General features: G+C 42.5%; 1 protein-coding gene across 1 annotated transcript; it reads left to right on the top strand.

Moving 5' to 3' along the window:
* Positions 1-518: 518 nt before the first annotated feature.
* ndrg2 (NDRG family member 2) lies at positions 519-14,070 on the top strand. The gene is made up of 16 exons (XM_088990135.1): positions 519-846; positions 6,950-7,035; positions 9,285-9,326; positions 9,407-9,512; positions 10,267-10,387; positions 10,475-10,537; positions 10,604-10,664; positions 10,733-10,819; positions 10,893-10,949; positions 11,051-11,154; positions 11,246-11,284; positions 11,377-11,428; positions 11,500-11,547; positions 11,625-11,660; positions 13,232-13,283; positions 13,369-14,070. The coding sequence occupies exons 2-16, from the start codon at positions 6,961-6,963 to the stop codon at positions 13,524-13,526; spliced, it is 1,101 nt and encodes a 366-aa protein (XP_088846261.1). The 5' UTR covers positions 519-846; positions 6,950-6,960; the 3' UTR covers positions 13,527-14,070.
* The last annotated feature ends 1,278 nt before the right edge of the window (positions 14,071-15,348 follow it).

Consider the following 15,348-nt stretch of genomic DNA (forward strand, 5'->3'; position numbering starts at 1 on the left):
TCTTAAACACGCGGACATGCACACACCCGCGCGCGCGCACACACACACACACACACACACACACACACACACACACACACACACACACACACACACACACACACACACACACACACACACACACATTAAATTGTTCATACAGTACACAGGATGTACACATCAATACATTTCGCACCCCACGTAAATTGTGTTAGTGTTGTCTCAGTCACATTCAGCTATGGATTCGTTTAAATTGTATCTTTTTATTTAATAATATCTTGAGTCTCAGACCTGTCCAGAATTGTTTTTGTTAGTTCTACTATGTTTTTCTTCTTACTGTAATTTAAAAAGAATAACATTGATTGTCCAATTTCTTTATTTGATTTAATATCATATATTATATAACGATAGTTTATCCGCGTGCTAAACAAGGCTGGACTGTACCACCGTCGGGATGAAAATAAGTGTAGGGGGTTGAAGCGGCTCCTCGAGACGCGTTCCATACGCGCACGCGCGGGCACGGCACGCAATCTGCATGCACGCGCTTACCTCCGCCGAACTATACAATCAACTCACTGTGAACGCTTTGTAGTGCATGTGAGGACAGAGAACTTGCACCCCCACCCTACGGTGTCCTTTCCATGTCGCCTTTTGATTGACGGGCCCAGCCAGCCTGCCAACCAGCCCCGCCCCCGCCCTCTTGTGCAGAACTCTGCTCCCGCCGGAGAGGCAAACACAAGAGGACCGAAGCGGAAACCATCTCGGACGACTTGAATCACGGTTTAGTGGTACCAGAACCTGCGTGGAGCTCGTTTGACCAGACTTGGACTTGTTTTAAGGCGTTTCGCGAAGGGTTCGCACAAGCAGGTAAAACGACCCGGATGTAGTGTCTGCGATGCTGCGCATGTATGAGAACAAACCTGGCGCGCGCGCGTGAGAGATATTTGTGTATATATTAATGTATGTCAATGTACCCCCTCCCCCCATGAAACCCTCTTTGTCCAGCTCCCATGTGTGCGTTTATTGACGCGAACACGTGGTAAAAGCACTCCTGCGGACCCCCCCCCCCCCACCATGACAGCTGCAAATAGGTCACTATTGACATTCTCCTACTGCATGAACTTGAACAATTGAAGTAATCCGCGCGAACGCGCTTGCAGCATCATTAAATTCTGCTCAGCTCCCCGGAATTCATTTTTTTAGTCGAAAATGCGATTTTGTGGGTTTTCTAGAGGTGATGGAAGACATTTTGGAAGAAGTAGGGAGAAAAAAAGGGGGTGGGCACACAATGGTCTTCAATGTCAAATGGGGGTGTGTCTCAGTTATCCACCTTTTCAGAGCTTGCTCGGAGGGATAAAGAAAAAAACGCTGCACTTGATTTGGATGAAGGGTCACGGGTACACAAGCGCGTGCACAGACTGTTTTTCAGCAAGCGCGTGCACGCACATTCCGTGAGTCATGCCGCATTTGGAGGCTCACACACATACAGCGACTCACCCTCTTATGAAGTGGAAGGGGGTTGGGGCGGGGGAACATGCTGTGGTTTTACTTCACAGGCCTGCTAACATGGTTGATGAAAAAGGAGGGCAAAAAAATCTGGCTTACTTCTGATTAGGACAGTTTTTGACCTTCAGATGACCTGTGCTTTGAAGGGGGAGGGGTGTTTTGTCTTGAGAAGGTGGTCGCATCTACCATGTCTAAGGTGAAAAGCAGCATCATTCGAGTTCTGTTCACGTCAGTGCATCTAATTGGTGTCACGATTCGGGCAACGAAGAGGTGCAGAGAGATTGTTGGAGCAAATTATGATCTGTTGGCTTGACTTGTAGTAACATTTCATCCTGCAAATGTTTGCTCAGCCATTCGCGGCTGTCTTGAGGGAATGCGTCTCTGGCTTGTGGGCCTTCAACACTTTTCATTCTTGACATTGTAACGAATTGCGGGGGTCCTTTTACTTCCTGTAAGGTCTGTTTTGGGGTGTTCCTGTAATTTAAGCTGTGGTAGTTCAGGATTGGGCTTCAGGAAGACGATGCTGTAGTCTTTGGCTCTGACTTTTTAATACTGCGGGTAATATGCACAGAGGTAGATATGATGCATATATGAGGCAACGATGGCCGTCTCAAGTTGCCACTCGCTAAACGTATTTAATTTGAATGCATCTACAATATTTTACCGTCGCGTTTTCTCATTACAGACGCTCCCCAACGAATGAACGAGATATGTTCCGAACGGTTTGTACTGAAAAATAAAAATTCAATCAAATATATGCTATATAAAGTTATGTACATGTATAACTGGAGAGAATATTATACAGTAAAGTCTCGTTATATCGATATCGGATATATCGATAGTCCCGGTTATATCGATACTATTTCTATGCACGCACGGAGAAAATTACATGCAAACAGGGTCGGATATATCGATAGTCCCGGTTATATCGATATTTTTTCGGGCTCCCTTGAATATCGATATAACGAGACTTTACTGTACTCAAGTCAAGTACTCAAGTCTCGTTAAGTCTCGTTATATCGATATCCAAGGGAGTCCGAAAAAATATCGATATAATATCGAAAAAATATCGATATAACCGGGACTATCGATATATCCGACCCTGTTTGCATGTAATTTTCCCCGTGCGTGCATAGAAATAGTATCGATATAACCGGGACTATCGATATATCCGATATCGATATAACGAGACTTTACTGTATTTGTTACTACAAAAATGTTCATATCTACCATTGTTTGTAACTCGAATGTTTGTAAGTACAGTGATACCTCAGCTTACGAGTTCGTACCCAGAAAGTGTGTGTAAGGCGAAAAGTTCGTCTGCCATTTATTTACATTTATTTCCCATAAGAAACCATTAAAAATGAGAAGAATCCATTCCCAGGTCCCCATAAAACCCAATTTTCTATTAAATAAACCTTAAAATGCCACAAAATATACCTTATTTTATGTATAATAAATGTGCTATTGTATTGTAATTAAAGAAATAAACTGTACTGGATAATAAAGTCGTTTTATTTACCTTTGTGATGGTAGTTGACAATGGATGGTAGCAATGGTCGACTTGGCGTAATGGTACTGGGACAGCTAAATCACACAAACGCACACCTCGTTCATGTTTTTCGATGATCTCCTTCCGTAATTTTCTTTTGTGTCCTCTTTGGCGTAACACTAGCCTGTGGTTGCATCTTTTTCAGTCCCATAATAGCAAAAGTACTCCACTTGATAACAAACAATGTCTGCACTCAAAGAAATGGAGGGGTGTGAAAACTAGTCCACCAGCCAACACCTCGTTCGAAGATCTCCTGCTCGACCGTAATTTTACTTTGTGTCCTCTTCGGCGTAACAGTAGCCTGTGGTGGGGTCTCTCTCTGTTCCATAAAAGCAAAGGTACTCCACCCGATAACAAACCACGTTAGCACTCAAAGAAAGTAGGTGTGGTTTGGTGTTAATCCGCCGAAAACTAGTCCGCCAGCCACCGTGGCGCTGTGTGGTTTGGTTCGTCCGCCGAAAACTCTGCCATTTAAACGTCTGCCAAGATTATATTCTCGCGAATTTATGTTCATAAGGCGAAAACTTCGTGACCTAAAGCGTTCGTAAGCCGAGGTATCACTGTATGTTTAAGGCTTGTATAAGTAACCTGTATTGGTTTGTACTGAAAAAAATAAAGATTTAATAAAATATATGCTCTATGAAGATATGTACATGTACAACTGGAGAGAATATACAGTGGGACCTCGGTTTACGAACCCCTTGGCATACGAACTTTTCGGTTTACGAACGTTACATTTATGAACATTTAATCTTGGCATACGAACTATTTTTCGGGATACACACGGAGCTGCCACAATGAGTGATTTGTCATTCGTGAATGAGCCCGTTCTCCAAACAAGGAAATGGCAGCAGACTTTTTTCTTGTCCTCTATTCCCCACCCCCAGTCGTCGGTTAAAGCCACGTGATTGGTCAAAAACGCAGCAGTAGGGGATGGGGTTACAGACAGAGCGAGAGTGAGGCCGTTCTCCCAAAAACAAAATGGCGTCTTCGGTTAAAGCCACGTGATTGGTCAAGAACCCAGCAGTGTGGGGCGGGGGCGTTAAACATTAAAGAGACAGGCAGACAGAGGGAGAGTGAGAAAACACACACACACACACACACGAAAGGGAGAGGACAGAGCTTGAAACAAAAAAAAAGGGGGGGGCAAGTAAAATGGTGAGAAAATGGATAGAAAACCCATTTCAACATTGATAGTTCAAAAGCAGAGTGTAGACTGGAAGGTTAACAAATAACCCGCACAAGTCATCTGTACACTTGATGCAAAAAGCTATCAGCCCAGCTAAACAGATAACAATTGATGAAGAACTAGATACAATTATCAAAGCACCTACAATGTATCATTCCTCAAGATGGTGAAAGAAGAACGTGTTCCTCATCAAGTGTTTAATGCTGAGGAAACCGGTGTATGTTACTATTGAAATTTTCTTATCTACCGTTCATAACTCGAACGTTCATGAGTAGGGAAGCGTGTATTTTTCAGTCGCCACTGAGAAAGTGTCACAGTATGTGGCATATGGTTATAGTGTACCAATAAGTCTAGGACAACCACTGTATGCACATTTCATTGGTAAATTTGTTATTATAAACTTTCATTGGTCAGGTATATCAGCGAGGGCTACTCAAAGATTCATCTGCATTATATTGTGAGAACCATGAACAAACAAAATGAAAGTAAACCCCACCAGGACAAAATTGACCGTGAAATGTAAACCCTTGTCAGTTCAGCAGATTTAGATAATATCCTCTGAATGGATAGTCGATCCAAACTGTGAAATTCACTGACTAGTGTTTTCAACTCAAATCAGTTATCACAAAGTATGGCAACGTAAGATGGCTGCCCTCTGGTGTCAGTCAAGATGGGCAAAATTTTAGTCTATTATCTAAAGGTTTGTGACAATATGGCCTAAAATTCATTTGGAAGAGTATCTGAAGCATGTTCTTAAATATAAATGTTTCCATAAAGTGTCTGATTTCTTATTCTCCTCCCCCAGTCTACATTTCACATTAGCATAGTTGCTATCATGGCTTCTCCAGCGCCTTCTGTTTTTTTTCCCTCCTTGCCCAGTAGTTACTCCTCGTTGTTTATTACTGATAGCGCTTGTCATCTGATTTGCCACCACAGAAGCGAGTAGTAGTTGCTTCAAGGAGAGGAAAGATAGCATTTAGCATTTAATGCATTAGCATTTAGCATTCAACCTAGCAAACTGCAGCTTGTAGCAGGCGTGTGCAGCCATATCCCCAAAAGTGGAGCAAGGTTCCTTTGTTCCTAGCATTTGCCTCGTTTGCGAGTAGCTAGAAAAGCCGGGAGGATAGAATAATTCAAGTGGATGCGTAGATTAACTCATTCACTGCCAGACACGTGCAAAAAGGTGTCCACTCTAGTGCCAGGGTTTTTGTCATTGTCACATGAATTCCAGGACCCACAGAATATTGAGTTTTAGGACTACATAAACATTCAATGCAGCCTTAGTAATCTTAGACTCTCTTCTTTCATCAGAAAAAAAGAGTTAATTCCTAAATTATATTGGCCTGGCGTTATATGAGCTTGAAATAGGGGTGGCTGTCCAAAATACAATATTATACATATTGATTTATGTAGTGCTTTAACAACAGCTGAAGTTGCAACAAAGCGCTAACATGAAAAAAAAGGAAATGCTGTCACCTTGTGGAAAAGAAAAAAAAACAACATTGCCCGATTGCCCAGCGCTTTATCATCACCCAAGCATGAAAAGAAAAAAAACAAACAAATTCAGGAATGGCGCTCTCCGTCATATTTTCAATTTCCGAATACATTTGTGAATGGCATTGAATGTGTTAAATAAACAAACTCCAAAATGTCAGCTCCATTTATACACACAAGCAGATAAGATTGTGTTATCAACAAGTGTTTGTCTACCAAAGGCCAAATGTCTACCGCATTCACCGTTGATGCTGCGCACCCCTAGTGTGCGAGAAGATGTTGTTTATGCATGTGAGAGCCACGGGCATGCAGGGGGGAGGGTTGGGGTCCTCAATGCTTCTCCCGCTGGCTGGCGTCCAGATGCTAGCGGGGCCACAAAGCAGCTCTGTTCTCAGTCCTAACTGCCTATTAATAGTCCAATTTCCTGCACCGTTCTCAGGAATGCTCCGATGATGAATCAGCCGCCGGTACGTTACAAGTGTCACAAAATAAACCGACCGGCAAAAGACAAACTATTGAATAATGATTGATTCCTTGCCATGGTGTCCTATATTTTCTAGCGACGGGGGTTCGCGTCATGATGGCAAACATTACCGGTCTGGTATTGGTTTTCCATGCCTAAGATTTTGTTTTCTCCGCTCTTTCTGGTCTATATGACTACTGGAGGGCAGATTTGTATATGACTGCTTTTACTCTCTTGTCAGTGTGTGTGTGTGTGTGTGTGTGCGTGTGTGTGTGTGTGTGTGTGTGTGTGTGTGTGTGTGTGTGTGTGTGTGTGTGGATCGTGTGTTCCTATACCGAACCGTAGAAAGGGAACTCTGCGCAGCAGCACTGCTCACTGGCTCCGTTGTTAGCGTTAGGCCGATTAAAACATGACAGGATGTAAGAGGGAGCCGATTATAATTAGACAGAAGATCTGCGTTATCAGTGTGGTCATGTGACCACCGTCTTGGATGTCTGGCTGCACATTTTCACAACAATTCGTAATATGTCCAATTTAGCGGACGTTGAGCTAAGGCCGCTGGATCCTACCACCAATCCAAATCTTGCAAAGTCTTTAAAGAGCACCTTGATCATTCCCAAAAAGTGTTTCTTCACATCTCTGCTTACCGCTAATCACTAATTGACTTTCATGAGCTCACACAGGAACTCCACAACGTGTGAGTGTATGTGTGTGTGTGTGTGTTTAGTAGCACATTTTGACATCTTGGTGTCTTCTGCTTGACTAGAACAAATCGCCATGACAACAGAGATGCAAGAGATCACCATCACAGAGGACAAGCCGCTGCTCACTGGTCAGGCCGACTCCAGCAAGGTCAGAGAGGACATACACACACACACACACACACACACACACACACACACACACACGCACGCGCGAGTGAGTGAATGAGCACACATGCGTGAGCGCACTGTACACGTTGCGTGGCATTTCAATAAGCTGCCACGGTTTTATGTGGTATCATCCTCGAGGTCATTAAGTGCGCATGTGTGTGCGTGTTTGTGTGTGTTTGATTCACACAAATGTGCTGCGGTGCTGGCTGGCTGTGATGCAGCTGGTTTGACGTCAAAGCCCTGGGGGAGTTCGGTTGGAAGGGCGGTGGGAAGGGGGGGGGGGGGGGGGGGGGGGTTTCAGTATTGTATGATGCTTTGTAACCTCTCGCTACCCCAGGTGGCAAAAGATGGAAGTACAAGCCCACACAGTCACCAGTCGGAATGAACCAGTGCCTTGTTATCTGGCTTGTCCCAATTGAAATACAGACGCTTCCCTACTTACGAACATTCGAGTTACGAACGACGGTACATACCAACGTTTTTGTAGTCACATGTACCGTAATTTCCGGACTATCAAGCGCACCTGATTATATGACTCACCCACTACATTTTAAGAGGAAACACAATTTTGTACATACACACACCGCACTTGTATATAAGCCGCACATGCCCACATTAAAATATGTAAACATATTTACAAAGAAAGACGGTACACTGAGAGAGTTTTCAAAGTTTTAATAATATAACTTAACAATAATAATAATAATATGACTTTCTTCCCAAATGGTGCCTGTGACGCGGCAGTAAAACGTTAGCAACATGGTAACAACACGCAAGTAACACAGTATAACAAGTCTGGTAAAAGAACATATTGGTAAAAATCACGGTAAGCCGTTTTCATCTTCCTCATTTGAATTGAAGTCATCGTCCTCAGTGTTGGAATGAAGCAGCTCATATATTCCACCGATCTTATGTATTAGCGATCTACTATATACAGTATATACCCAACTAGCTATCTCAATAGCTATCTATTAGCTAGCTATCTAGCATATCTTTCATTTTGAGTTGTTTCTGGGCTGAGTGAATGCTGGCGCGTGTGGCTGCCGCTGCTCACCCACAGAAAAACATATCCTGTGACTGTAAAGTGACCTTGAGAGTTGTGAAACAAAAATTATAAATGAAATTTATTATTATTATTATTATTATTATTATTATTATTATTATTATTATTATTATTATTATTATTATTACTATTATTTATTATTATTGTTATTATTATTATTATTATTGTTATTATTGTTATTATTATTATTATTATTATTATTATTATTATTAGTAGTAGTAGTAGTAGTAGTAGTAGTAGTAGTAGTATTAATTAATCTTACCTTTTCTACTCGAGGGCCCCTGGCGGCCGTTAGAAAAATTACATAAATTGGCCGCATCACTGAATAAGACGATGGGTTGAAAGTTTGGGAAAAAAGTAGCATTTTATAATCTGGAATTTACGGTAGTATTCTCTCCAGTTGTACTTGTACATATCTTTATGGGGCATATATTTGATTAAATGTTTATTTTTCAGTACAAACCAATACAGGTTACTTATACAAGCCATAAACATATTTATATAATCCTTAAACATACTTATATAAGCCCTAAATATGCACTCCATACAAAATATAGCACTGAAGCAATTTACAAACGAATTCACCTTATGAATGACCGTTTGGAACGTATCTCGTTCTGTATATGGCAGTGGATAAATCTGTTCTACCCCCCATCCCCCACCACCACCAGCCCCAAGGAATTTTTCACAGTTTTTATCTATGCTTAATACTTTGCAGCGTTGGACTTTATGCAAACAAGCAAGACGATTAACATAATAAGTTGAAATTAAAGAAGAACATTTTTTAATTCAAATGAATTCGACACATTTTCTGGACTTGGCCACCAGAGTGTAGAATAATTCCCATATAATATAATAATAACAACTGAGTTGTGGCTACTTTTTTTCACACACTTCTGCGGTTGTTTGGATGACACAACCTCTGGCATTTAACGTCAACTGGGAGCAGTTGGTCGGTTTACAACTGGTCACACGCTATCAAATTGCGGGTTGATGTGAAACAAGTTGCATTAAATTTGCTGCCGCCATTCAGACGAATAGTTTTGAATTTTGATTCGTAGCAATAACCAAAAAAGTCAAGCAGGTATCAGCACGTTTCTAGTAAAACATACTTGGGCCTGGTGAGGCGCCCTAGTGTACTTTTGTCTTTCTGTGATTTCCATCAGGATGCCGAGCTGGCAGCTAGGATCCTCCTGGATCAGGGCCAGGTGAGAATGCGACACGCCATGATCGTAACGTGCGACCAAGACGCAGGACCAACGTGAACTCTTGTGTGTCTGTTTTCCAGAAACATAGTGTGGAGACTCCTCACGGCGTCTTGCACGTGACGATGCACGGTACACGGAATAGCCGCCGGCCTGCCATCCTCACTTTCCACGACGTCGGCTTGGACAGTGCGTGGCTCCCTCATTACAGTTTGTTTTTTTGTTTCTTTCTTTCTTTCCTTATTTCTTTCTTTCTCTTTGTTTCTTTCTTTCTTTGTTTCTTTCTTTGTTTGTTTCTTTCTTTCTTTCTTTCTTTCTTTCTTTCTTTCTTTCTTTCTTTCTTTCTTTCTTTCTTTCTTTCTTTCTTTCTTTCTTTCTTTCTTTCTTTCTTTCTTTCTTTCTTTCTTTCTTTCTTTCTTTCTTTCTTTCTTTCTTTCCATCTATCTACCCTAGCTGTCTAGCGATGTACCTCTAGCTAGCTAGCTAGTCGGCTAGCTAGCTGGCTTTTATTTATTTATTTATTTATTTATTTACTTGTTTATTTATGTATTTATTTATTTATTTATGTCTGTCTGTCTGTCTGTCTGTCTGTCTGTGTCTACCGATGTTCCTGTAGCTATCTAGCTAGTTGGCTAGCTAGCTGACTTTTATTTATTTATTTATTTATATCTGTCTCTGTGTGTCTAGCGATGTACCTCTAGCTAGCTAGCTAGTCGGCTAGCTAGCTGGCTTTTATTTATTTATTTATTTATTTATTTATTTATTTATTTATTTATATCTGTATGTCTGTCTGTCTAGCGATGTTCCTGTAGCTAGCTAGCTAGTCTGCTAGCTGGCTATCTATCTTTGATAGCTACCTAGTTAGCAATGTACTTGTAGCAAGCTAGCTAGCTGGCTATCTTTTTATTTATTTATTTATTTATTTATCTATCTGTTTCAACAGGCAAGAGCTGCTTTCTGCCGTTATTCAAGTTTGAGGAGATGCAAGAAATCGTCAAGAATTTTACCCTGATCCACATCGATGCCCCCGGTCAAGAGGATGGGGCAGCTGTTTACCCGGCGGGGTGAGCTAACCCCGACGTCTCTTTTTCACCGGATGACTTCTTTTCTAGAAGCTTCTTTGTGATTCAGTGTTTGACCTTTCCCAACAGTTACCAGTATCCATCCATGGAGACCATCGCAGAGATGATTCCTGCCGTCCTGCAGTTCTTCAAGTAAGTCCACAAACATGCAGAGCCCATCACGGCTAGCTCGTTAACATGGACCATGTCGTACCGCAGCTTCCGTACCGTCATTGGAGTAGGCGTGGGCGCCGGGGCGTACATCTTGAGCAAATTCACGGTGAGCGTCCATGGCGGGTCTTTTTTAAAGGGGCATTGCGTCATTCTATTTTTTCTGTCTGTGCGCAGCTCGCGAACCCAGAATCTGTGGAGGGTTTAGTTCTGGTTAATATCGACACAAACGGCCGAGGTTGGATGGAGTGGGCGGCTCAAAAGGTAAATGGACACTCATGATGGTGTTGTCGAGCTCCGTGTTAGCGGTGGTGAACTGTTCATTCGATGTCCGCAGCTCAGCTCGGTGACTTCTTCGCTCACGGAGCAGATCATGTCGCACCTCTTCAGCCAGGTGCGTTTCGCCCAATTTCCGTTTTTTGTGTGTTTTTTTTGTTGTTGTTAATTTCTGGACCCTTCCTCTCACAACTCTTATGTACGGCATGGTCCCATCAGGAGGAGCTGTCATCCAACACAGATGTGGTCCAGTTTCACAGAGAGCGTATCAACAAAGCACCTCACCTGCTCAACATAGAACTCTTCTGGAAAACCTACAACAGGTCATCTGACACACCAACACCCCCCCCCCCCCCAAAAAAAAAGTAAATCCAAATGGCATCCATAGCAATCACATCTTCTTTATCACCACAGCCGCAGAGATTTGAACCTGGATCGCAATAGCACCTTCAAGTACCGTCTTTTTTATTATGACTTCATCTAAGTTATCTTATTTCTCTTGAGGATGACGATGGTGAATGTTTTCTTTCTTCGTGGCCCCTCAGGTGTCCAGTCATGTTGGTGGTGGGGGACCAAGCGCCATACGAGGACGCCGCCGTAAGTCCAGCGAGCGGCAAGCCATCTCTTCGATCCTTTTGCGCTTCTCATGCTTGTTTGTCACTCGACAGGTGGAATGCAACAGCAAACTGGACCCCACCACTACTTCCTTCCTCAAGGTAATTTTCTTACTTTCCTTTTCTCTCATTATCGTCGTCTTGATCATTTTTTCCCCATGCATCTTTTGTTTCCTCAGATGGCGGACGCCGGCGGCCTCCCTCAGCTTACTCAGGTAAATGAAAATCTAATTGAAAACGTCACGACAGTGGTGCCTTGAGATGATACTTTCCACATTTGTATAATATAATAATCAGAATCAGAATCATCTTTATTGCCAAGTATGTAGAACACACAAGGAATTTGTTTCCGGTAGAACACGCTGCACTAGTATCGTCGTCAAAAAAACTGCTAAGTGGCACTATACAGTTCCATTTTGGCTACTGTTGAAAGAGTTCAAAGAGTTAATGGCTTGGGGGAAGAAGCTGTTTAAATGTCTGCTGGATTTGGTGCGCATGGATCGGTAGCGCCTGCCTGAGGGGAGTAGCTGGAAAAGGTGGTGGGCAGGGTGCGGAGGGTCCAGTAGGATTTTCCGCGCCCTTGTTTGGATTCTTGCAGTGTGCAAACAAGGGCGCGGAAAATCCTACTATATATCCTACTACTATATATCCTAATATATATTGATTTATATAGCACTTTAACAACAGCTGAAACTGTAACAAAGCGCAGACATGGACAAAAGGGAATTGCTGCCTACTCATGGAAGGGAAAGAACATTGTCAGAGGTCTGACCAGCGCTTTATAGGCACCACCTGCAAGAAAAACCAAAACCCGAACAAATTCAGGAATGGCACTCCACGTCAAGCTTTTCGATTCTTGAATAAATTCGTGAATGGCGGCAAATGAGTTACAAGGAGAACAAATTAAAATAAGTAAGGAAAGTTTTTAAGGCAGTAAGGAAATGAAAAATTGTATACTAAAAGATCATACATTGATAAGTATTCCAAAAAATACGTCCAAACACATTGATCAGTTTTTCAGGGGGGGAAAACGTTTTAACTTGAATTTCAAATCATTTAAATTCTGCGCTGACTTCATTTCTGTGTGCACCTTAATCCGTTTGTGTGCCTCATCACAGCTAAATGCTGCTTCACCACATTTGTTTTGAACTCTTAGTATCAATAATTGACCCACGACTATGCCTTGACTGATGAAATAGAATATTAAATCTGACAGTTGGCGCATCAGAGCTATTTTTGAGCATACACACTGTGTAGAACGCTCTTCTTTTTCTGCTATTGCTCAATTAGTTGCTATAATAAAAGCCCTATTTGATAGATGGAAAAAATATATACAATTGTGAAGATGGTTATCTCTATATTATCTGTTCACCTGTGCTGCTGCATCATTTTTTTTTCATATCTCTGCCGCTTCCAAGAGGACAACTATCGATACTGGCGTTAGCATGTCCACAGGCAATTTGAATTGTATATCAGTGTTACGCTAAGCGGACTTTCCCCAGGGAAAAAAAACTGTGTCTGTTTTCAAACACAGGTGTAATTATGCGGTTTATGTTTTGTTTGGGAGTACACATATGTCCGGTCCGCTAGGGAGGGCATTAGAGAGCTTTGTTATTATGTGTGACTTGTTGGCTGTTTGCCAAACTATTGAGTTCCTGGACACCGCACGGTTGTTTGCAATCATCCAAATTATAACTTGTATCTGTAAATACTTCCGTCGCTTGCATTTCACGGCACCACTGTACTTCTTGTTCTGACTACGAGTGAAAAAACTTTGCCTCTGCAGCCTGCAAAATTGACAGAGGCATTCAAGTACTTCATCCAAGGAATGGGCTACAGTAAGTGAGCGCCGCACGTTTTCTTTCAGACCGCGTGTACCACGCACGCGCTCTAACCTGCCCCGCCTGACCTCTGCGCCCACAGTGGCTTCATCTTGCATGACCCGCCTGTCCCGTTCACGCACCACCTCGCTGTCGTCCTCATACTCCATGGAAGGCTCGCGTTCGCGCACGCTCTCCCAGGGCTCGCAGGGCGGGCAGATGCCGCCGAGCCCCTCACAGACCATGGAGGTGACCTGCTGAAGAGAAAGTGGGGGCGGACGGGGGAAGAAAGCCAAGCAAGACGGAAAAGGGTCGAGGCCGATGGGTTCCCATTATTGTCACCACAACTCCTGTCATTCTAAGCGAGAAAAAAGTGTCAAGGGAAAAGGGGCAAACATCTGTCATCCAATTTCTTGCAATCCCTGTTGTCCAAAAGGAAAGAAAAGATTTTTTGTGAATAGAAGGAGGGTGGGAACAATGTGACGCCACTCCAGCTCTGTTGTTAGCCCTTTAATTTAGCACATGTGGTAGAGACCCTAACTCATAGTAATAGTCCTAAAAAGAAGCTGACAACTGATGTGTTGTACACAAAAGGTAGCCCATAGCAGAGATTGTGTGTCTGGACAACCTTCCTAGCTACTCGTTGTTCTTTTCGACTCCCAAGCTCATTTTTTTATTTTATATCCTTGTTAGCATATGTGTGCGGCTGCCAGGTTTTTCCGTCTTCTAGACTCAGTTTGCCGTTTTTTTTTACTAGCATCTATTCTAGGAGATGGACAGGGTTTTTTTTTTTTTTTTTGGGGGGGGGGGGGGGGGGTGTTAATTTGGGGGCTTTTTAATGCCGCTTGTTCGTCTCTACTTGTAAAACGTGAGTGCATGTGTCGTCGAATGGCAAACGTGAGGACGCCATTCGCTACAACAGTGCTTCCAGAACCCCCCCCCCCCCAAGCCCTCTGCAATGTCCAGAATGCATGGTGACGTCACGACGTAGCCCAGGCAGAGCGTTCAGAAGGGATCACTGTTATTTTCTTAGTTTTTAAACTCGCTCTGAACCTCAGATACCTCTTAACTAAACCCAACCGCCATACTTGAGTTTATATGAGTTTGAAGAGGACACCCACCCCACACATACACACCAGCTGAACCGCTAATATGTCACTGCCAGCAATACAACAAGACACTTAAAAAAAGAACGATAAGCACTCTGTATTCTAGATTGGTTTTACAGTATATTTGAATACTTTCTCACGTGCAACTGGAATTAAAATATATGCAGTGTCGTAAAATTTCAAACAATAATAATCTAGCGGAGAAGAACGTCAACGGAGTAAATGGAAGCTAAAGCACTGCCAGGAAGTCTGTGGATGTGTTCGACAAACATACGTGGCCTAAATTGGTCACGTAATTTATTTTTTAATGAAGAAATACAACCTTGAACATGACAGCCATAGTAAAGGCAAAGAAAGTGAAAAGTAAAAGGGAAACTGAGCAGCTCTCACGTGACGTTTAAAAAATAAAATGAAGGTGAGACGTTTTGTTCCATTTTCTTTCCTAATTGCGTGTCATCTTTGTGTGAATCTTTCCCCAAATGTTCACTTTGTCCACCGGGTGTTATTTGACTTGTTACATTATCATTGTTATTATTTTGCGTTCGACAAAGTCGTGTAATAAACTTTGAAAAGAAAATGCAATCCCATTTACTCGTGTGACAAAAAATGTGAGTTACATAATGAGACATGAATAAAATCTTACAAAGAACTTCTTGGGGCTTCGAAGGTGTCAACATACTTTTTTGCCAATGCCATTCAATCCAAAACAGTAATCATTCAAATTTAATTAGCAATCAATGCGCGTGCCTGCAAGGAGCATGTGCACTGATTTGAGCCGTAGACTGTAAACTTTGTGTTTATCCTAAACCGACTTGAATTTTAAAATGGGGTGGAGGTGGGTCGTTGCGAAAGAAAGTGCAGCAGGGCGAGGACAACCGGTCCGTTCGCATTGTAATCTCCGAGGCTTACTTAGGGACTGAAACGACTCAGGCACCTGTGTCAAGTCTATTTAGTCAGACACAAACCGGAAAACG

The sequence above is a fragment of the Hippocampus bargibanti genome, linkage group LG02, assembly GCF_051943395.1.
Source record: "Hippocampus bargibanti isolate YZ-2025 linkage group LG02, ASM5194339v1, whole genome shotgun sequence".
NCBI classification, from domain to species: domain Eukaryota; kingdom Metazoa; phylum Chordata; class Actinopteri; order Syngnathiformes; family Syngnathidae; genus Hippocampus; species Hippocampus bargibanti.

Coding starts and splice junctions, on each gene's coding strand:
- ndrg2 (XM_088990135.1), top strand. CDS start 6,961: ATGACAACAGAGATGCAAGAGATCACCATCACAGAGGACAAGCCGCTG. Junction 9,327..9,406: donor TCCTCCTGGATCAGGGCCAG/GTGAGAATGCGA, acceptor TCTGTTTTCCAG/AAACATAGTGTGGAGACTCC. Junction 11,429..11,499: donor CGCCATACGAGGACGCCGCC/GTAAGTCCAGCG, acceptor GTCACTCGACAG/GTGGAATGCAACAGCAAACT.